The sequence below is a fragment of the Budorcas taxicolor genome, chromosome 3 (assembly GCF_023091745.1).
Source record: "Budorcas taxicolor isolate Tak-1 chromosome 3, Takin1.1, whole genome shotgun sequence".
Lineage (NCBI taxonomy): Eukaryota > Metazoa > Chordata > Mammalia > Artiodactyla > Bovidae > Budorcas > Budorcas taxicolor.
Window position 1 is genome coordinate 58,590,572 of NC_068912.1, and position 24,498 is coordinate 58,615,069.

General features: G+C 41.9%; 1 protein-coding gene across 1 annotated transcript in view; it reads left to right on the plus strand.

The window, feature by feature from the left end:
• Positions 1–21,364, plus strand: part of DDAH1 (dimethylarginine dimethylaminohydrolase 1) — a 156,737-nt gene extending 135,373 nt beyond the window's left edge. The window contains exons 5-6 of the mRNA XM_052637661.1: positions 18,663–18,806; positions 21,089–21,364. Of these exons, the coding sequence (XP_052493621.1) occupies positions 18,663–18,806; positions 21,089–21,205 (261 nt within the window). The 3' untranslated portion in view covers positions 21,206–21,364. The remainder of the gene's footprint in view (positions 1–18,662; positions 18,807–21,088) is intronic.
• Positions 21,365–24,498: the final 3,134 nt, after the last annotated feature.

Sequence of the window (24,498 nt, forward strand, 5' to 3'; positions counted from 1 at the left end):
CAGCAGTCCCACTGCTGGGCATACACACCGAGGAAACCAGAATTGAAAGAGACACGTGTACCCCAGTGTTCATCGCAGCACTGTTTACAATAGCCAGGACATGGAAGCAACCTCGATGTCCATCAGCAGATGAATGGATAAGAAAGCTGTGGTACATATACACAGTGGAATATTACTCAGCTATAAAAATGAATGTATTTGAGTTCTAATGAGGTGAATGAAACTGGAGCCTATTATACAGCGTGAAGTCAGAAAGAGAAACACCAATACAGGATATTAACACGTATATATGGAACTTAGAAATGGTACTGACGACCCTATATGCAAGACATTAAAAGAGACACAGATATAAAGAACAGACTTTTGGACTCTATGGGAGAAGGCAAGGGTGGGATGATTCGAGAGAAAAGCACTGAAAAGTGTATTACCATATGTAAAATAGATGACCGGTGCAAGTTCAATGCATGAAGCAGGGCACTCAAAGCTGGTGCTCTGGGACAACTCGGAGGGATGGAGTGCGGAGAGAAGTGGGAGGGGGTTCAGGATGAGGGGACACATGCACCCATGGCTGACTCATGTCAATACATGGCAAAAAGCACCACAATATTATAAAGTAATTAGCCTCCAGTTAAAATAAATCAAGTAAATTTTTAAAAAGTTTAAAAAAATCATGGTAGCAAATTTTAAAACATAAAGTTTGTTTCCATTTTAAGAACAACAAAAAAATGCAGAGCTTCACTAGATTGTTGAAATACAAATACCTATGAAAAGCTAATTTCTTTAAAATACTGTGTCTTTTTAGGGGAAATGCTTACAGAATAAACAATATCATGTATTCCATCTAGTTCCTTTCTCTCTGTTGATAATGCTTGCATATTAAAATACAACATATCTGCAATAAGTGCTTATTGCTCTAATTTTCTTGGGCTACATAATGCTCTTAGACTTGAATAGAAAAGTCTGAAGGTCTGAAGTCCTGTGGCTTGAAAATAAACAGGATTCTAAATTCTTCAAGTAGGAATAGTGGAAAAAGGAAGGAAACTTGGGTGGGAAGTATTGTGTGCTCCCATCGCTGAGCTTGTTAGGAAGAATTTGAAAAGGTGCCCCTGGAGAGAGCACCTATGCTGATTAAAGCTGGAGATCCAGTGACAAGTATCAACTGCACAGAAGGGAGCGGCACAAGCACTGGCTAGAAGCTCTTCTTTGCTTCCAGAAGGTTGAGCTCTGAGTGAGTGTGTCTTACAGGAAATTGCATCAGGAGATTTTAGGAAGCTTTGAAGAGTTACTGAAATGGTAAAATGCACTGCTGTAAGATTATTCATCCATTTGTTCAACATTTAACAAATGTGTTGAGTGCCTACCCCATGCCAGGCCCTGCACAGAGAGCCAGTGATGTGTCTGTGCCTCTCTGGAAGCGTCATCCACTCTCCTGTGATGACTTGGTTACCTTAACTCAATTCAATCCAAGCAGTATGTCGATTGCCTAAAGGGGCAGAGGTCAAAATATATGCAGTAGGGATACAATGGCACCCCACTCCAGTACCTTGTCTGGAAAATCCCATGGACGGAGGAGCCTGGTAGGCTACAGTCCATGGGGTCGCTGAGAGTTGGACGCGACTCAGTGACTTCACTTTCACTTTTCACTTTTATGCATTGGAGAAGGAAATGGCAACCCACTCCAGTGTTCTTGCTTGGAGAATCCCAGGGATGCCGGAACCTGGTGGGCTGCTGTCTATGGGGTCACACAGAGTCGGACACGACTGAAGCAACTTAGCAGCAGCAGGGATACAAAAATGTATTGCTCTCTGAACCAACTGATGACAGTCAGCTAGTTGCCTTCTCCAACTTCTATGCCACACTTCCTTCTTATTAATTGAATCTTGAGTTTTAAATGAACATATTGCCACTTGGAACAAAGTCCACACCTCTCAGCTTTCTTTGTCCTAAGAGACTAGGTACTGTCTGCTGCTGCTAAGTCGCTTTAGTCGTGTCCGACTCTGTGCGACCCCATAGAGGGCAGTCCACCAGGCTCTGCCATCCCTGGGATTCTCCAGGCAAGAACACTGGAGTGGGTTGCCATTTCCTTCTCCAAGTATTGTCTAATGATATGAAATTAGTGGTGCTGGGTATGAAATCCAGGAAGCCTGGATTTGAAAGAGAGGAGTTGTGCCCTTCTCCCTACCCTGAAGTTTGAAAAAAACATGTGAAGGCTGGAGCACAAACAGCTATTTCATACCACTAGGACAAGAGCTACATAACAGAGCAAAAAGCAAGAAGAACCTCAGCCTGTGATGACTGTCAAGTCCATACACGGCACTGCATCCTCAAAACTCCTTTCACATGACAGAGAAAGAAACTTTTAAAAGTTGTTTAGAGGGGGCAGGTACTTTCTGTCATAGCCAAATTTAGTTCTCAATGGTAAAAGCTGTTTGTCTTCACTAGCCATGAGCAGAAAAGCCAGGTCAAACTGGCTAAAACTGTGAAGGAGAATTATTGGTCCCTGTAGTTCTGAAGTAATGTAGACTTTAGGGTAGATGTGATAGGTCTGCTCAGTGATGCTGACCAAGAACCAGACTCTGTCTTCCCTGCTACAGATGAGCTTCACTATAAAGCTGGCTCCTCTTCAGGGGAGCACAGTGGCTGCCAGCAGCTCCTGGCTACTTGCCTCCTCACCCCCATTCACGGGGAGGGACATCAGTTCTCTCAGAAAAGTAAGGAAGTTTCTTTCGATCTTGCCCATTCTTACTGGTTCAAATTGGTCATCTGTTCATCCCTGAACCACTAATGGAACTGGGGGTGAATTTCTCTGGCGCTACAGTTTCCTGACTGCATCCAGGCACAGTGGGGCGCCACAAACAGGTTCACAGGGGTACAATGGTAGAAATATAAAATGTTCCAAAAGAATACAGATATACCTGTCAGACATCATCCACCCTTCTACTATTAAGTTGTTTGGACCTAACTACTTAATAAATAAAAGCATTATATTTGATAGAGCTTATTTTTTTGTCTGTTTTGGTTTGTGTTTCACTCTTTTTTCTTGGCCTGAAGGCCCCATGAAAATATTACTGGGATACTTATGGGTACTATGAACCAAGAGAGGAACCTCTGGGCTAGAGTCTCAGTCCTGCAGTCAGAGGCAGAATTAGCTTCCCTCAGATAATGTGGGCTTCACAGGGAGGTATGGATATACAAGTGAAAACCCAGGTAACTACTAAGAAAGCAGAGAATGGATGTGTGGGAAGCAACCACAATGTCCATAGGCCCTTGGAAGAGCTAAACCCTGCATTCTTAGAGAACTGCCTTTGTCTAGGAAAATACAATAAGGCCTTTGCTGTAAAAGGTGAGACCCTTGAAGGCTTGGGATCAGCAGGAGACAATACATCAAAAGAGAAAGCAAAAATGTCCTTTGTTAGAAGCAACAGGAATGTGGAGATAGGGAAAGAGCCGAGAAAAGGGAACGAAGAGAGACCTGAACTACAAAGCAGAGCTGTCGCATCTTTGAAGAACACCAGCATTTCATATTCCAAGTGTCTCTGTTACTGCAGTACTCCAATCTGCCAAACTTGAGAACAATCTATTACTGTAGGTGAATAGGGCTTTTTTTCCAGGCAGTCAAAGAGAGACTGGGGTCCCAGCTTATGTTGACATCGTTTAAAAGAGGGACAGCACCTATAAAATAATTGTATTTCTAAAAGGAGCTAATTCAGTGGGGCCAGAGATAACATGTGAATATCAGCTACCTACCTCCGTTCCCTTCTCAACCCCTCTCCCCAAATTGGTCAAAGTTATAGAGGGGTACAGACTAGTGGTTCTCAATCTTGTCTCCATATTATAGTCATTAGGAGGGAGCATTTGAAAAGAAACAGTGACATTTTTCCCTACTTTCAGTTCAGTTCAGTTCAGTGGCTCAGTCGTGTCTGACTCTTTGCGACCCCATGAACTGCAGCACGCCAGGCCTCCCTGTCCATCACCAACTCCTGGAGTTCACTCAGACTCACGTCCATCGAGTCCGTGATGCCATCCAGCCATCTCATCCTCTGTTGTCCCCTTCTCCTCCTGCCCCAACCCCTCCCAGCATCAGAGTCTTCTCCAGTGAGTCAACTCTTCGCATGAGGTGGCCAAAGTACTGGATTTCAGCTTTAGCATCATTCCTTCCAAAGAAATCCCAGGGCTGATTTCCTTCAGAATGGACTGGTTGGATCTCCTTGCAGTCCAAGGGACTCTCAAGAGTCTTCTCCAACACCACAGTTCAAAAGCATCAATTCTTTGGCACTCAGCCTTCTTCACAGTCCAACTCTCACATCCATACATGACCACAGGAAAAACCATAGCCTTGACTAGACGGACCTTAGTCGGCAAAGTGATGTCTCTGCTTTTGAATATACTATCTAGGTTGGTCATAACTTTTCTTCCAAGGAGTAAGCGTCTTTTAATTCCATGGCGCAGTCACCATCTGCAGTGATTTTGGAGCTCAAAAAAATAAAGTCTGACACTGTTTCCACTGTTTCCCCATCTATTTCCCATGAAGTGATGGGACCGGATGCCATGATCTTAGTTTACTGAATGTTGAGCTTTAAGCCAACTTTTTCACTCTCCTCTTTCACTTTCATCAAGAGGCTTTTTAGTTCCACTTCGCTTTCTGCCATAAGGGTGGTGTCATCTGCATATCTGAGGTTATTGATATTTCTCCCAGCAATCTTGATTCCAGCTTGTGTTTCTTCCAGTCCAGCGTTTCTCATGATGTACTCTGCATATAAGTTAAATAAGCAGGGCGACGATATACATCCTTGATGTACTCCTTTTCCTATTTGGAACCAGTCTGTTGTTCCCTGTCCAGTTCTAACTGTTGCTTCCTGACCTGCATACAGATTTCTCAAGAGGCAGGTTAGATGGTCTGGTATTCCCATCTCTTTCAGAATTTTCCACAGTTTATTGTGATCCACACAGTCAAAGGCTTTGGCATAGTCAATAAAGCAGAAATAGAGGTTTTTCTGGAATTCTCTTGCTTTTTCCATGATCCAGCGGATGTTGGCAATTTGATCTCTTGTTCCTCTGCCTTTTCTAAAACCAGCTTGAACATCAGGGGGTTCACGGTTCACGTATTGCTGAAGCCTGGCTTGGAGAATTTTGAGCATTACTTTACTAGCGTGTGAGATGAGTGCAATTGTGCGGTAGTTTGAGCATTCTTTGGCATTGCCTTTCTTTGGAATTGGAATGAAAACTGACCTTTTCCAGTCCTGTGGCCACTGGTGAGTTTTCCAAATTTGCTGGCATATTGAGTGCAGCACTTTCACAGCATCATCTTTCAAGATTTGAAATAGCTCAACTGGAATTCCATCACCTCCACTAGCTTTGTTTGTAGTGATGCTTTCTAAGGCCCACTTGACTTCACATTCCAAGATATCTGGCTCTAGATTAGTGATCACAGCATCATGATTATCTGGGTCGTGAAGATCTTTTTGTACAGTTCTTCTGTGTATTCTTGCCACCTCTTCTTAATATCTTCTCCTTCTGTTAGGTCCATACCATTTCTGTCCTTTATCAAGCCCATCTTTGCATGAAATGTTCCCTTGGTATCTCTCATTTTCTTGAAGAGATCTCTAGTCTTTCCCATTCTGTTGTTTTCCTCTATTTCTTTGCATTGATCACTGAAGAAGGCTTTCTTATCTCTTCTTGCTATTCTTTGGAACTCTGCATTCAGATGCTTATGTCTTTCCTTTTCTCCTTTGCTTTTTGCTTCTCTTCTTTTCTCAGCTATTTGTAAGGCCTCCCCAGACAGCCATTTTGCTTTTTTGCATTTCTTTTCCATGGGATGGTCTTGATCCCTGTCTCCTGTACAATGTCACTAACCTCCGTCCATAGTTCATCAGGCACTCTATCTATCAGATCTAGGCCCTTAAATCTATTTCTCACTTCCACTGTATAATTATAAAGGATTTGATTTAAGTCATACCTGAATGGTCTAGTGGTTTTCCCTACTTTCTTCAATTTAAGTCTGAATTTGGCAATAAGGAGTTCATGATCTGAGCCACAGTCAGCTCCTGGTCTTGTTTTTGTTGACTGTATAGAGCTTCTCCATCTTTGGCTGCAAAGAATATAATCAATCTGATTTCGGTGTTGACCATCTGGTGATGTCCATGTGTAGAGTCTTCTCTTGTGTTGTTGGAAGAGAGTGTTTGCTATGACCAGTGCATTTTCATGGCAAAACTCTATTAGTCTTTGCCCTGCTTCATTCTGCATTCCAAGGCCAAATTTGCCTGTTACTCCAGGTATTTCTTGACTTCCTACTTTTGCATTCCAGTCCCCTATAATGAAAAGGACATCTTTTTTGGGTGTTAGTTCTAAAAGGTCTTGTAGGTCTTCATAGAACAGTTCAACTTCAGTTTCTTCAGTGTTACTGGTTGGGGCATAGACTTGGATAACTGTGATATTGAATGGTTTGCCTTGGAGACGAACAGAGATCATTCTGTTGTTTTTGAGATTGCATCCAAGGACTGCATTTCGGACTCTTTTGCTGACCACGATGGCTACTCCATTTCTTCTGAGGGATTCCTGCCCACAGTAGTAGATATAATGGTCATCTGAGTTAAATTCACCCATTCCAGTCCATTTTAGTTCGCTGATTCCTAGAATGCTGACGTTCACCCTTGCCATCTCCTGTTTGACCACTTCCCATTTGCCTTGATTCATGGACCTGACATTCCAGGTTCCTATGCAATATTGCTCTTTACAGCATCAGACCTTGCTTCTATCACCAGTCACATCCACAGCTGGCTATTGTTTTTGCTTTGGCTCCATCCCTTCATTCTTTCTGGAGTTACTTCTCCACTGATCTCCAGTAGCATATTGGGCACCTACTGACCTGGGGAGTTCCTCTTTTGGTATCCTATCATTTTGCCTTTTCATACTGTTCATGGGGTTCTCAAGGCAAGAATACAGAAATGGCTTGCCATTCCCTTCTCCAGTGGACCACATTCTGAAAGAATCTCTATGATTGGGGCCCAGAAATCTATATATTTTTTTAAAGTTCCCCAGATGATTCTAATGTGTGGCCCAAGTCGAGAACCGCTGGCCTAGGACATTCCACAAATCATGGAATGCAATTAGGTTGTACTAGACAACCTACTTTAGATCTTGAAAGGGAAGAGAGACTCCTTAACTTGGGAGTGTAGGAGGAGGCTGGGGAGGGTTGATATCGTTCCTCTTTGTCCCACTTAAATTCTCTCTACCAAACCAAGACCACTAGAAAAGGCCTGGACAGAGTCATGAGAACTAGGGTGTAGTCCTAGCTTTGCAGTTCTGTTCACTACCTTTGTATGATTTTAGGTAAGTCACTTAATTTTTTATCTCTCTGAACCTCCATAAAAAAGAAGTGGGCTTGATGAAATAACATCACTTTCCCAAGCGTTCAAAGTACCTTCTCAACATTCACTGTCTGACACTAGCAAAGGCCAAATCCAGGAGGAAACCACAATTTCTCCTCCCCATTTCAGAAATGTAAAACAGAGAGCCCACATAAGTAGGTGAGATGGGGTGGCTGCTTTCTTCATCCACCGTGGTTTGGTTGTCATTTACAGGGGATTTGGGTTTTTGTACAAGATATGTGTGGATAACAGCTGTTTTCTTAAATACCAATCCATTTATTTTCAGGGATCCTATTAATTCAGAAGAAGAATAGAAGAGCAAAGGTATACATCTTTGGAAGTTTGATTTCTCTTTTTCTGGTTATTTTTCCTCCTATCTCCCATAAGTATCTGCTTTTCTTTTAAAATATGAATAGATTTGATAGCTTTCTTCTTAAAACACTGGTTTTCAACCAGAGGCAACTTTGTCCTCCCTTTCCCTCAAGGAAACATCCAACAATATCTGGAGATATTTTTGTTATTATGTGGGAGGTGAAGGGGGTGGATGCTACTGATATATAGTGCATAGAGGCCAAGGATGCTCAACCTCCTAGAATACACAGGACAGCCCCCAAAACAAATAATTATCCAGCCCAAAATGTCGACAGTGCTGAGGTTAAAAAAAACCCATCCTAAAACATGAGTGAAATCTGTGAACCTTGTTTCACAGAAGTTTCCGTTTCTGAGCATATCATAGTTGAGGGGCTTTTATTCCTGATGCGTTTAGCAACTGCAGTGACTCCTGAAGATCAAGTAGTTCATGACAACAAGAGAGTCCTTCAGAAGCAGGGAATTAAATAGCTATATACAATCCCAGCAGAGAAGGCAATGGCACCCCACTCCAGTACTCTTGCCTGGAAAATCCCATGGACGGAGGAGCCTGGTAGGCTGCAGTCCATGGGGTCACTATGAGTCAGACATGACTGAGTGACTTCACTTTCACTTTTCATTTTCATGAATTGGAGAAGGAAATGGCAACCCACTCCAGTGTTCTTGCCTGGAGAATCCCAGGGACAGAGGAGCCTTCTATGGGGTCGCACAGAGTCGGACACGACTGAAGTGACTTAGCAGCAGCAGCAGCAGCAGCAGTATACAATGCCAGTGGGCTTCCCAGGTGGCACTAGTGGTAAAGAACCCGCCTACCAAAGCAGGAGACATAAGAGATGAGGGTTCAATACCTGGGTGGGGAAGATCTCCTGGAGGAGGGCATGGCAACCACTCTGGTATTTTTGCCTGGGAAATCCCATGGACAGAGGAACCTGGTGGCTACAGTCCATGAGGTCACAAAAAAGTTGGACACAACTGAAGCAACCTAGCACACACGCATGCATACAATCCCAATATTTATTCAATTTTTGTGTAACATTATTTACAGACATTGGAACTATTTACGGGCAAAAGTTAGTAATTGTAAGACAATCACAGAAATTGCTTTCACAAGTACGAAATCTGAAGAGGTTTTTGTTACCGGCCTTTGAGAGAAGTGGACTTTGGGGCCGCTAGAAACTGAGATGTTCAGGCTCCTTCACTGACAAATTCAGTGGGAGATAAACAGGTTCTGTTTTGAGTATGTACATGTGTTAAACATACTCTGAAGGACCTCTGTCAAACTTAATAGTAATTTCCCATAAGGAGAGGGAGAAGAGAAAAGACAACAATGGAATAGAGGGGGAAAAAGAGGGCTTCAACTTTTTAAAGTCCACTTTTATGAAATATAATTTCCATACAATAAAATTCACAAGCTTTAAATGTACAGTTCAGTGGGCTTTGACAAATGTGTACAGTTGCATTAAGTCCAATAAAACTTTTTTCATATTTGACTCTTATACCAGAAACTTGTGTTATGTATTTTTATAACTTGTATTTTCATTTATAATTTCATTATAATTTCATTTATAATTTATATAAAACATGTTTTTAGAAGAACTGTTTGAAATTATGTAATCATACATCACCTCATTTCTTAAGTAGCTTACAAAGATAGAAGGAGTATAGCAAAATAACCTAAGTGGAAATGAAAGGGAAAGATGGTTAAAAGGGGAACAATAATTTAAATTGGAGCCAAGTTTAATAACGTAAACTGTGAATTCTCATTTCCTCTTTACACGTAGGACAATTAGACTTTAAGTTTCCAATCAGTCATCTTCTCTTGTATGTTTGAAAGCTTCATTGAGTTTAGGCTCCTATTTAGCAAATCCAATTTGCTATCCTTCCTTTTAAGTATTCATGATACCTTATACCATCAGTGTATTTCAAAAGCTCATTAAAAGCTAATCCTCAAATATTGTCTGCCATGAGAAAACAATAGCTACATGAGCCAAATTTTAAAACTAAAGTTATTCGTGGTACTAACAAAGAAGGTGGAGGGTGACTTAAAGTAACTTTCTATGAAAGGCCAACTTATGCTGAAATTCAAAAGCCAAGTCTTATAAAACCATGAAGCCCCCTGTGTAGGGCAGTGGTTTGCTACAGCCAGCTTACCCAGGCCAACTGTTACATTTTTGGGAATTTTGACAGGTGCTTATTAAACACATCTATTATTAAAAATCAAATTGTATAAACATGATTAAATAAATTTTGTTCTAACAAAGGTAATAACTTCCTAATTATATTATTACATTTTACCTTAGCCGTGCTCTTACAGTTGTTTACATCTGTTTGTGTGTATAACACTGTGGCCGTGCACATCCCTTTATTCAATAATATCACAGTGGTAACTTGAAATTGGCTACAGTGAGAATGTTTGCACCACAGAAATCAGCAAAGCTATAAAACAGGACTTAATTGATCATTTTACTGATTTTCTAGACATAAGAAAGTGATGGAGAAATTTTTCAAACTTTTAATTTTGTATTGGGGTATATATGCTCAGTCACTAAGTCAAGTCCAACTCTTTGTTACCCCATGGCCTATAGCCCTCCAGACTCCTCTGCCCATGGAATTCCCAAGCAAGAATACTGGAGCAGGCTGCTGTTTCCTTCTCCAGTATTGGGGTATAGCCAAATAACAACATGATAGTTTCAAGAGAACAGGGAAGGGACTCAGCCATACATATACATGTATCCTTTCTCCCCTAAAGCCCCCTCCCATCCAGGCTGCCACATAACACTGAGCAGAGTTCCATGTGCTATACAGCAGGTCCTTGTTGGTTATCCATTTTAAATATAGTAATGTGTACATGTCCATCCCAAATTCTGATGGGAAAAATTTTAATTATGCAGATTAAACCTAAAAGTGTATTATGTGTGTAACCATTACATTCAGGGAAAATGAGGAAATATTCTTCCAGTATTCAAAAGCTACTATGCACTTTAGCAGTCACTTACATCATTGCCAAACATTGTCTCATCCGTCTTACTATTGTTAACAAAATATCACCCAGCAGCCATTTTGGAATTGTTATACTGATTTGTCAGTTGCAACTATTGGTTTGGCCTCAAATGCACAAACTGCAAAAATCAACAGAAGCATTCTGTGAGAATTAATTGGCAATATGAAAATTACAGTCAGGAGTGCTGAAGTCTTTACTATTATTTAAAGATTATATGCTACCCATCCTTTATAATACAGTAAAATTTATAATAAACTTCTATGGGTTTATTAGGCATATATTTTCTCCCACATTTACCAGCATACTACCACCTGGAGCTGAAGATCTCAGGGCATTGAACATATGCTAAAGACTTTTTTCTTTAGCCTGTACCCAGGCTATGAGTACAGTTTTGTAGAGCAATTAAAAGTCCTAATGGTGATTTTCTTCACACTGTTCCACAAAAGAAACAAAAAAGAATGCTCTTTCGTGTGCACAGACTCTCCTCTAACCCCAAGCAACTCTTTCACAAATGGCCAAGCACATCAGGTTGAGGATTTTGAATGTCTCAAAGCAAAACAATCACAATTATTGCAAAAAAAAAAAAAAAAATGTTTAAATGGGTACCTGATGAGATAACCAAGGAATCATTTGCTCGTACGTAGGCTAAGCATTAATCCACCAGTGGTGGGGTCCGAGTCAACAGAGCTGGACATGGGCATCATTACAAAGTGTGCGTTGTTTGGCCGTTTCTCATCTCTCACCTTCAAGCTTGCCCCTCTGCTGCTCTAGAGGTGATAATGCCTCTTCACCCACTGTCCTTTTCTATTCCTGAAGGCTTTTCTCTTCCTTCATCTACTTAAAAAATAGAGTAGCTATCTCTGAGGAAACCAATCTTTGTAGTCTAATAGCAAATTCAGACAACTGCAGGGGTCAGACCTTCTCTGTCCAAAATGCACTTAAACGCAAACTTTTAAAAATCGTGCATGTCAAATAAACTGTATCTACAGGAAAAATTAGCCCACAGACTGTCAGTTAGTGAGCTCTGAGTCTAATCTTTCAAGGGCTATTTGCAAAGGTGGCAGATTGATGTGACCGCAAAATGGTGGGCATTTGGAAGCTGACTCACCTGGACCTGAATCCTGGATTTCTGTCTTCATGTGTGACCTTGGACAAATTACTGAATTTGTCTGAACCTTGGCTTTCTTATCTGTAAAACGAATTGTTGAAGAAAGGAGTGAAAATAGAGGAACCATCAATAATTAGAAGATAGCTCAGTAAGCACTTCAATTCGTCCTTGTTATTGAATGACCCAAGGGAAACTGAAAGATCATCCAGTTCCCAGTACCCAGGGAAGTTAATTTTTGATGATGAGATTTTAGGAGCTGAATTTAGGGTGTAAGTATCTGGAGAAGCAAAGCCAGGGCACGACCTCAGTAGTCAAGTAGGCAGCTGTCTACTGTACTTATTCAAGACATAAGGATAAGACCGTGGGGGATTTGCATCTACTACATAGCTAGTCATAGAGAAGCATGGCAGGGGGAAGAAGGGAGGGGAGAATGCCAGACTTTGCATTTGGGGAGGGGTGCTTTGGTCTGATTTTTTTCCTCTCCACCCCTTGAGTCAAAAATTTAAATCAGGGCTGTAACTCACCCAGAGAATTGCTACTTGTTCCTTCTGCCCCTACTCTGCTCCTCAGCCCTCCACAGAGTTCAGAGTGGTCTTATAAGAGTTGGGAGGGGTGGGGGAGGGGGTGCGGGTCCCAGCCTTCCGCAGAAACCATTGTGTTTAAGGATTCCTTCCAGAAATAGATTTTTGTGACTTGTGGTTGTAGTTTGAATAACAGAAGAAATCTTTCCTCCACATTTTCATGTGGCCCATATGATCTGAGTAAAAGCAGCAGCTCCAAACATGAGATAATTTATGGAGGAAATGTCAGCTAGCTTGGAAGGAAATATTTGGCATTGAAAGTTTGCCCAGATTTAACTAAAAAGAACCATGTAACTTCATTCTTAGGATCTATACAACCCATCAATTCAGAGAGGTTGTTTAAATGGCATCCTCACTTGGGTTGTGTTCATTTTGAGCTGATCCATGGAAACACTATTAAAAAATGAAAACATGATATCAATTCTAGAATGTCATTCATAGCTATTTGACTGAGCCTTAAAAGGACTGCCAAGACTTGATGCCTGGTATATTGTCAAATTCTCAATAAACTCTTGACGGATGGGTGGATAAATAAATGTACGAATGATTTTAGATATCCAGGAGCAATGAAAAGTGTGCTTGACATCATATACTGTATATCTCAATAGAATCTATACTGAGTTGTTTTATTGAGTTGGTTCCACTTTGATATGTTAAGACAAATACATATGTATGCTTCATAGGAAGATCTGGTATGAGCAAGCCAAGAATGTGCTCTGTTTCCTAAACATCTTTAAACACCTTCTGAACAACTTTGCTTCGGTATTTGACCAATGCGGCCTACATTGTTCTGTGAAACAACATAGCCTGGGAATTTTTTCAAAATAAGTGATGTAGTACAAAGAAAGCATGAGTAAGTAACAAGTGAGAGAATGAAATTGCCTTCCAGACCCATGGATGAGAAAATTCCCAGAAATGTTGGGAACTGCCGGAAATGCCTGGTTGTTAATGCAACTAGCCATGCAATTATCTTGGGCTGGAAGCCAGACGTTTCCCACTCGGTTTTGTGACAGCTCCCCTCTGGGGAGCAATGTGGGTTCCTTTGGATGAGCAGCTGTGTAACAGACCACCAGGACGTGACCAATTTCCTCTCAGGGCTGCGTGCCTTCTTCATTAAGGAGATGCCTGTGTCACAAGGGACACTGACTTTCATTTTACTGCTAGTTTACCCTTGGCCTAGCTTAAATTATAGATTATCATCTTCTGAAGGCAGAATCCATGGCCAGGTTAGCTTGGCATCTTGTCTAGGTTCCCACCATCCACTGCCATCACGCCAGGCCTGAAGGGAGAGCTCTAGGAAGACAGTGGAATTGGACAGAATGCCAGTTGTATCCTGTCCTGAGTAGCTCAGTTGATAAAAACTATGCCTGCAATGCAGGAGACCCGGTTCTGATTCCTGGGTCGGGACGATCCCCTGGAGAAGCAGTAGGCTACCCACTCCGGTATTCCTGGCCTTCCCTGGTGACTCAGCTGGTAAAGCATCTGCCTGCAATGCGGGAGACCTGGGTTTGATTCCTGGGTCAGGAAGATCCCCTAGAGGAGGACATGGCAACCCACTCCAGTATTCTTGCCTGGAGAATCCTCATGGACAGAAGAACTTGGTGGGCTCCAGTCCATGGGGTGGCAAAGAGTCAGACATGACTGAGCAACTAAGCACAGCACAGCACACATAGTGTGTGGAATAACCCCTTTGGGAAATGGCAAAAGTCAGAAAAGAAGTTTAGAACAGCAATTTAGCCTCTCAGATCTTCCCCTGAAGCCCTGTAGAAATCCTGTGTGTTGCCCGGAACCCGGGGCCTCTGGGGACCTTGTAGCATGTACACGATTTAGGGGCTTTCTCCTTTTCATTCTGGCTCCCAGGGCAGTGAGAAGCAGGAAGTACAGTCCCTGGGGTTAAAGGAACACTTTACACACAGCTTTGGAGCAATACACCTCCTCTACCCCTTTTTAGGAAAAAAAGCTGGGACATAGAGCTAAAGAGCCCAACAGCCACATTCTCGGGATATTTGAAATGATGCTCATCTTTTAACAAAGGCTGCTGTGCATCCACAAAGCAGAAGCAAAACCTGTTTCTCCACCTTATGGTGGCTCAATCATTGAGCTCACTGAGGTGATGCCCTGCCTGGAGGGCTGCAAGCACATCCTTATATCCTCACAGTGCCATTCCAGCACAACAGGGGAAAGATGCTAGAGAGACACACAATCTCCTGAATCTTTTTCTGTGTATTCCCTTCTGGATGGCAAGCTCCCTGCGTTCTGTACAGAGCACTTGCCATCTCCTGAACACAGCTATAAATAAATGCAAGCTGTCTTATTCAGACAATAACAACACATAAGAAAAAAGAAAATAATCACTAACAGGAAAAGAAAAACCTGTCCCAAAAGATGGAAACCCTTTGTGTTTAGAATAAGTACCTTTAGCTTTTTCATGGAAAAAATATAATTTTTTTTTATTATCTATAGTTACCACTTCCTAAATCCTTTTAATTTAGAAAGACTATGCCTGACAGAGCTTTTGTAATTTTTCTTCCATAGTTAAGCAGAACTACTCACTGCTCCAAATGGGGTCTGTTCTATTATTAAAAGTCATTTCTTTTGGCATATTTTTAAACCTGTCTTAAAATGATAACCAGGGGGCCTTGATAAATTAATTGCAAAGCTTCTCCTAAGGTGGCTTCAGTGGTTTCATTTAGACATTTATTTTAAGAGTATCTCTCAGTAGAATTTATCAGTGAATTGCTTTATGTATTCCCAGCATTAAAGTATCTCCCCACTAAGAACAGTATAATTCCTTTCCTCATAGTGAGGAAAAAAAGTGAAACTATCTTCAAACAATGTTAGGTTGGGTACTGACCCTTATGTCAGTAATTTTAGGAATGTTCCCACCAGAAGTTATAAATCATACATATAAGACCCGGAAGAGAGAGAAACATTAAAGAGTAAGGGAAAACAGCTATTAGCGTTTCACATAAACACCGTTAACTGAAGAACAATAAATCAAGCGCATAGGAAGTGGGGGCGGTATTGTTCAAACTAGAAGGTTGAGGGGGGCAAGGGGGTGGATAGGAGGGAGCATGGTGCGAGCTGAAGGCCAGGTAAACAAAGCACACCAGGAAAGGAAGTATTCTGTCTCCGTTACTCCAGAGAAACTGGGCATTTCTGAGGTAGGCATAACCCTGGAGATTCTAGTTTGTTCCTTCATGGTTAAACAAGAAGTCAGCACTGATAACATCCTTGATAACACTTCCTCTGGAATGTACAACATTCCATGTTTCTGCTTCATAGTCACCCCCGGACAAGCATGAGTCAGACTGAGAGGTGGGGAATTTGCCAGGCTGCTCATGGGACCGTTGAAGTTATACTCAGGCCTGTGAGGTATGGACTTGCTATGCTTCTTTCTCTTTCAGCTCATCTTGTACTAAGAGCCATAGGTGATTTCTTTACCTCAAAACAGACTATCTTAAGTGTGAGGTTAAAGGGCAAAGTTTGCTAGAATGGTAGATGGTACTGCAGACTGGACACGTGAACCCTGTTTGTCTGATCATGCTGTGGTAAAATACTAGTAGCTAATTAAGGGATTAATACAGTGCCTAAGTATAGTCATTATCTTCATTTATCTTTCAGAATAAATGTGTGAAAGACCATTATTATCCCAACTTTATAGATGAGGAGTCTGCAGTGCACGGGGTCACAAAGAGTCGGGCACAACTGAGCAACTGAACGACAATAGATGAGGAAACTAAGAGGTGAAAAAAAAAAGAGCTTGAATTTTTATAGCTCACAGAGGAGAGAACTGAGACTCAAACCCAGGTCTTACTCCAGAGTTCATGGTCTTAATGTGTCCCTTCCCACACAATGATAAAGGGAAGCTACTATTACTGTGTTTTGAAAGCAGCCAAAAGAAAGTCTGCGTAAGATATAATTAAATAGCAATTCATAAGAGATCAGAGTTACTTGGGTCTGGATTTTTTTCTCTTAAACAAGCCTCTTCATATTATTTTGCAGCATATCCATTTCAAAAAGAGAGCTAAGTTGAATATATTGATAATTTGCTTAGAATAGTTCTTAATTGTCCATGTATTGAATGGCTGCTGCTGCTGTGCTGTTCTCGCTCATGTCTGACTCTTTGCAACCCCATGGACTGTAACCTGCCAGGATCCTCTGTCCATAAGATTTTCCAGGCAAGAATACTGAAGTGGGTGGCCATTTCCTCCTTCAGGCAATCTTCCCAACCCAGGGATCAAACCTGACTCTTTTTCATCTCCTGCATTGGCAGGCAAATTCTTTACCACTGAGCCACCTGGGAAGCCCATATGTATGGAATAGGTCTGAGCTTTCTCAGTCTAGGTGTTAAAGAAGTGCCCACCCTACTGGTGGGTGATTCATCCTATGGGTCTTTCCCCTCAGGGAACAATTTAAATTAAAAAGTGCAAGAGAGATGTCCAGTCAAATCCAAACTGTACCATGCCTTAATAAGATTACACATGAAAAGAGTTTTTACCATAAATTAGAAGTACCAAATAAGTGAAAAATAAATGATATAGTACTTTGTAGGACAAAGATTTTGCTGCAGCTCTGAAGATTAAGAAAGAGAGCAAAGTGAGATGATTAATAAATTAAGTTTTGAGTTGCACAAATCTGGATTTAAATCTACCTGCATGAGCCTGGTCAAGTTTTTTGACCTCTCTCAGTCCATTTTCTTGATCTGTAAAATGGGAATTTGGGGATTCAATAATACATACAAAATTATTAGCATGGTGCTCTGCTTGTTCTTATTGTAATACAATTGTCTCTTTGTCTGACAGTCTCCTCCAGTAGGCTGTGACCTCTTCAAAAACTGGACATTTCCCTGTTTATCTTTGTGTCTCTGCACCTTTGACCTAGTGCTTAAGCTCATCCTCACTCCCAATGTTTCCTTCTCTGTGAAGGATATTCCATATTACTTCTGGTTTCTGTCTGCCCTTGACATAGTCCCCACTAGGAAAAGAGAATGATTTACCTGATGGTGAGTCAAGAAGACCTTACCATCTGTACTCTTCACATCCTCTTGAGAATGAAGTTTCTGCAGGGAGCTTGGTGTCTCATCCGCTCTTTCCCAACATAAATCTTACTTTCCAGTGGCTCTGTGACTGAATGAGCAAGAGACCTAACTCTGGGTTCTAGGAATATAAGGCCCATTTCCACACAGATATGGAGGGGTAAAGGAAGACCTAGCTGGAAATGTAGATTGGAACCAGACAATGAAAAGATCTTGTTATATCTTCATGGCATGACATTTTGGCAGATTCTTTCAAACGTATAGATAACGATAAAGAATGGAAAGAAGCTACATGAGTAAGCCCAAAATAATACTTGTTTTCACTTTTGATGTTTGGATATTTTTGGTGTTATGGGGTGGGGGTTAGGGGGATGGGGGAGGTTGTTATTTGCATTTTTGTTTTAATTTGTTGAGGGGCTAAAGATGAGATACCAATATTTTTAATTTGTAGAATTCATCTGTCTTATTTTTAAGTTGTTTTATACTAGGGTTCTAATAAACTCATTACTTGATGAATAGACTTGCTAAGTTGGTTTTTCTTCAAGTGTGGTCCAGGGACCATCTCCCTCAGAACTACCCAGAGGGACCTCAGAATACAAATTTCTGTTCCTCACCTCAAATCTGTCAAACCAGAATCCCTAGGGGTGAGACCTTGGAATATGATTTTAACATTCACCTCCCCCAGGAGATTTTTATGCTCATTGTATTAAGGATAGCACCTGCTAACAGACAAGTGAATTCAATTTATTAATAAATGCACCTAGAAGAAGAAATTATGTTTGTGCATGTATATGTGCAGTTATTGCTAATCAGTTAACTGACCATTCTGATTGCTGCTATAGTCCTTTTCCCTATAGACCAGAGCAGTCCTGCTAACTCAGCCAAGGATATCGTCAAAACCCCAGTGGGGCCTTTTGTCTGTGTGTCTTTCTGATAGATCTTATGAACAAAAACTTAAAAATTAAACATTTAAAAACCCTTAAAAACACTTTTAAAAGAACCCTTACAATTCTTCCAAAGAACCATAGTTACATCTGCTTTTCCTTTTCTGGTTTTAAGTGACTGGAGGTAATGGACAAGCTTCAACACAGAGGAGCATGCTTAGGTGGAGGTTGCAAGCTTTTATCCTGCCACATTGCCCGCCTGCTGGCCGATGTGGGAGACGCTCTGCTCAGGCCCGCTTTGTATCTCTCTATAGATCATGCAACAGATGAGTGATCATCGCTACGACAAGCTCACGGTGCCTGATGACACGGCCGCAAACTGCCTATACCTGAATATCCCCAGCAAAGGCCACGTCTTGCTGCACCGAACCCCAGAAGAGTACCCAGAAAGTGCTAAGGTAATAAAACGTCCTTCCTGCCACAGTAGCTGGGGAGACCTCCTCAAAACCTTCCTGCCTAAGGATTTTTTTCACGATCGAGTGACAAATAACAGGGGCTTCCTTTCCCCCTAAACACATCATTAGGAAAGCCCAAAGGATAACATAATTTAGGGCCAAAGGAAAGTTTATTTAGCTTGCTCTTCTCATTAGTGTCGTTGGTCAGTAATGCATGCAGAGTAATTGAGATGATCATGCCTGGTATTCATAGCCTTTCAAATGAGTATTGGATCTCCTGAGTCTGTGCTCCAGCTCTGATTAAATGTACTTCCTGACACTCACATGCTCATCAAGCATAGAGACCTACACAGGTCAACTGTGTCATTATTTCTGACAAATCTAAGCTGCCCCTCAACAGAGGGTCATTTATTCCTTAAGGCAGAGAAGTAGGAATGACCCAAAGAGAAGAGTGCTCGTTGTCAGGGCTGCAGAAAAGCAAGGGCTAAAAGCAAGGGCTACACATCCTAGGCAGCAAAGTCTTGAAAGGAGAAAACAGGAAGAAATATAAAATATTGCACATTCAGAACCAGCCAGCTGGGCCCTATAAGTATCTCTTCATTTGTGTTCTAAACAGGGAATTGCCTCCTCGGTATGGAATTCTTTCCTGGTTTGAGAGAAAGACTGGTCTTCCCAGTCTTTCAGAGCACTCTGCCAGTCTTACCTGTATACTTTAGTAATTTCATTTTAATCATACCAAACAGATCCAAGAGTGCCCATCCATAGATCCTTTAAGGGTTCATATCCTTTTTAGGCATTTCAGCATCATCTCTGCCCAAAGGAACAAGATATCTATATGAAGCATTACAGAAGAGCCTTAATAGCCATCGATCTCTCTTTTTTTTATACGCATGTGTCTTAGGTTTAACATTTTTATAAAACAGTTTTGCTACCTTTTAAAAATTCAATACTGTATAATTACTAGGCTGATTCTCATAATCAGGATCTCCCTCAGCAGATTAAAAAGGGAGAAGGGGAGGAGGATAAGCAGATTTTTTTTTTTCTATTTTCATGGCCAAAAGTGTGAATCTGAGGAAAATAGAGGACCTCTGACCCCCCAGACTGTGTCTTAACCAGCTCTCAAATGAATACTGGATCTCATATCTTAATGTGCATCAAAGTAGTTAAAAATACAGGTTCCTGGACTTCCACCCTGGAATCTGCAGTATCAGTAAGCACCCTGGTCACTGAACTTACCTGGGGAAATGGAGCTCTGGATCATTGATACCTACCGCTTAAGCTACATCAACCATGCGATAGTGGGATTATCATTAACTGCTTCTGAATTCAGCCCTGGGTCTATCACCAAAAACAGGAACACTATTCATGTTTATAGAGGGCTTTCTCTGTGCCAGGCACTGTGCCTGGCGTGCTGTATGCATTACCCTATCCATCCATTACAGCAGCCCGCGCAGGCACTAATATTATTCCAGTCTTACAGAGAAATAATCCCATGGGGATGCTAATTGACTGAAATCACACTTGAAACCACGAGTTGACAGAATTGGGGCTGGAACGCAGCTCTAATTCCGCCACTCTTAATTAACCATGGTACCAAATTTTAAGGAACCAAGTACACTCTACAGAAGCATGGTGGATTGGTTTTAGACAGTATATTTTCAAGTGATTTTTTTTTTAAAACAATATGCTTTGATTTATCATCAGAGAAAAATCTGTTTACTGTTTATTTGAAGGTTTGACACATGCTTTCTTTCTATTCATGTCAAAAGATGCTCTAAAATTCACACCTGTCATTTAAAAGCACTTTGACCTGAAACCCTTCACTTAAATCATATTTTGGCAAGTGTTTCTAGTTAGTTTGTTAAGGAAAGAAACCTTATAGTTGAGAGGGTTTTAAAGTGTGGAGAGAGAGTCATACTCAGACTGAAATCAAGGCCACAGACTTTCATATATCACTTAATCCAGCACTGACAAGGGCAGAATAAAGGCCTTGCTAGTAACAACCACATTTCTGACACATCTTTGGCTTTGAGGTTAGAGCAGAGAGCTAGTGGTTAACCAGTGCTGCTCGCTTTATGGGTTTCGCTGTGGGCATGGGTGTGGTCTCAGTGACATGCATGCCTTGGGGTTCCATGTATGAAAAGCCTGAACTCACAAGCTAAATGCATTATCTATCCCAGGCAGGGTGGGTGGGGGTGGGGTGGGGCTGGGGCTGGGGCTGGAGGGCCGGGGAAAACAGAGGTAGAAACTAAACCTTCTCTGCTTTTCCTTGATTCCTCCTACAGGTTTATGAAAAGCTGAAGGACCATATGCTGATCCCCGTGAGCAATTCTGAACTGGAAAAGGTGGACGGGCTGCTGACCTGCTGCTCGGTTTTAATTAACAAGAAAGCAGACTCCTGAGTCACAGTCCCTCCCTTGTATCCGGCAGTACTGCACTCCTAAGGCCGGTAACTGTACCCACTCCTGTCGTTTTCATTGACAATCTCCTGTGCCACTGTGCCACTAACCCTGGTTTACAATTCTAAGTTTCATTCCTTCGTTCTGCACCTTGCCCACCCCCTCCCCTCACAGTGGTACCTAAACTGTGGATTTGCTCAACGAGTTAAGCAATCTAGAAAATATAGAGCTAATGAATTATTGAAATGTGATTAATACTAGTAAGGAAACACTTGTTTTAATGTTTGTATTATCTGTGTGAAAATCATTTAGTTGCCAATATATGCCGACGAATGTCTTCTTGATCAGTCAGATAAACTGGGTTTTCTTTCTGTTTGTCATTAATCATCTCTGGCTCCTGTGAAAGTCCCTGTCCAGGGATCCTCTCCTCTTCTCTCTTTTTTCTTCTTTTCCTACTTCGCTGTCACCTTGACCTTAGAATCTGGGGTCCCGCCTTCGCCACACCTTCCTGCAAGCGGACTTTGTCTCTCATTAGTCTTCTCTGCCTCACGGCTGCATCTTCTGCCATCACACCACTGACCCCCAGAAGGGTCCACCTTAGCAGAAGTGTGATGAAAATCAGAGCAGCTGTTGAGGGGAGACTTAACTACACAGAGGCAATTCCCAATGGAGTTTGCCCCAGAGATCTAAATTCCAGAAGAAGTAGGGCACCACACCTAGGAAGGTGAATTCAGCATCAGATGGTTGCTAGGGGACTGCAGATCAAGAAGCTTGGAAACACTCCATGGGTACAACACTTCAGGAAGACTTTAAGTCACATTCCATGAATTTTTGCTTCATTACTGGCCATTTACAGACCTTGAGGAATAGACTGAATTTTTTTCGTCTAACTCATTTTCATTCCCCCCGGTTGTAACTCACCCTGCTTCCACCCTTCTACCCCTACACTCTTCCTGATCTACAGAGTTATTCCTTTCAAAAGAGTCATTACATTTAACAATGATTGTAGATGGGCTGGTGCAAGCCATTTGGAGCATGTTCAGGAAATGATAGGCTTGGTGCTTGAAACCAACTGCAGACAATGGACAATTCTACGTTGACATATCCAACATTTACCGTGGAATTCAATGGAAATTTATTTCCTGTCTAGCCTTCCCGTTATACAAGCTTAAACTGACACAAATCTCTTAACAAATAACAATGCTGCAGCGGAGGGAGAGATAGTTGTCTTTTACTTAAACCTGAAAAAATCAGCCTTTTAGCAACCCTGGGGAAATGGTACTTTCCAAGGAATGGTGACTGATCCAGGCATGTTATCAAACTTCCCAGTCATCTCCACCTTTCCTATATTGCCTTTGGCTTCTTAAGATTCGGGGAGTTTAAGAAATGCTACTTCAGGGCACTCTTTCTGCCCCCTTCTGATGCCTATGTCAGAAGCTTTCTCTATCTCCTTTATACTTTAATAAAACTTTATTACACAAAAGCTCTGAGCGATCAAGCCTCACCTCTGGCCCAGGATTGAATTCTTCTCCTCTGGGGGGCCAAGAATCCTGGCATTGTGATTCACAACAACCTTTCATCTTGGGAGCTCATCCGGGACCCTTCAGGACAAGATGGGAGCTAACAAATCCAGCCTCACTCCTTTGAACTGTATCCTGAAAAACTGGGATAGATTTGATCCCCAGGGCTTAAAGAAGACTCACCTGGTCTTCCTATGTGATACTGCATGGCCACGGTATCCACTGGAGGATGGCGAATGGTGGCCGGTTGGAGGGTCTCTTAAGTATAATACTGTCTTACAATTAGACCGGTTCTGTAAGGAACAAGGGAAGTGGGTAGAAGTAGCATATGTGTTGCCCTTTTTCTCTCTGTGAAATATGCCAAACTTATGTCCTAAGGGTATAGACTTGGGTGTGAAACCTTCAGCTCCCTCCTGTCCTCCTACTTTGCCTTTGTACCTGGGGCTCCAAGCTGAGCAAACTGAAAACCAGAGAACACCCCCCCCCCCTTAGAAGGGTTGCCTTTGTCTCAGTGGAAATCCAAAACTGAGATTCAAACTGCCAACGTGGAGGTCCAAACAACTCCTGTCTCAGTACGACCTCAGACTACTCTGGTTTCAGTAGAAACTCAGACCATTGAAGTAAGAGATGAGGTGGAGGACAAGAGACAAACAGAAAAAGAAAAACATGTTTCTCCAGTCTATCCCTGGGATCATATGTGCAGAGCAGCCAGAGAGACTGAGGAACAGCCATGCAAGCTGTTGCCTCTTCATGAAACACCCACCGGGAGAAATAATCAGTCTATGAGAGTTAATAAGCCTTTTTCTTATCAAGAAATACAAAGAATCAAGGAGTATCTGGGAGACTGTTTAAAAGACCCCAAAAAATATATTAGAGCTTTTAAAGGTGTTACTCTGCTTTATGACCTTACTTGGAAGGATGTGATGTATATATTGGCTGGTCCCAACTATAGAACCAGACTGGGACTACAACACAGCTAAAGGAAGATGGGATCACAGTCATTTTGTCAGATGCATTTTTGAAGGACTCAGGCGCATTCTAATCCTTTAAACTATAGCAAATCGGCAGACATAGAGCAGGAGGAGAAGGAAGCTCCAGGTAAATTCCTAGATAGACTAAGAGAAGTTCTTCGCAGATTGACCAAGATTGATCCCAAAAGTGAAGAAGGAAAAGTGATCTTAAAAGATAGATTTCTCACTCAGTCGGCTCCAGATATCCGCCGTAAGCTACAAAAACGGGCGTATGGACCAAATCAGTCTTTAGATACTCTGTTACAACTGGCTCAGACTGTCTATTATGGTAGGAAATATGAGGACAAGAAAGAAAGGCAAAAAAAAAAAAAAAAAGACAGAGGAAAAGGCGGAAGCCTTCGCAATGGCTATGAAAACCGTTTTTAAACAGCCGGAGAAAAATGCCCAGAGGGACCCAGGTGAAAAGGGATGGGCTTGCTATTACTGTGGAAAGGAGAGGCATCTAAGCCGCCCCCGGCTCCATGTCCGGTCTGCAAAGGACCACACTGGAAGAGAGACTGCCCTCAGAGGCGTAGGTCTCCGGGGTCAGACTCTCAAGACAATCAGGACTGAAGGTGCCTCGGAGTCCCCACACAAGCTCCCATCCTAATTACACCTGAGGAACCCTGGGTATTAATAATTGTGGGGAGCCAATCCTTTTAGATACTGGGGCAACTTACTCTGTGCTTACTGAAGCCCCTGGCCCACTTTCTTCCTGATCCGCTTCCGTAATGGGACTGTCTGGATGAGCCAAAAGGTATTATTT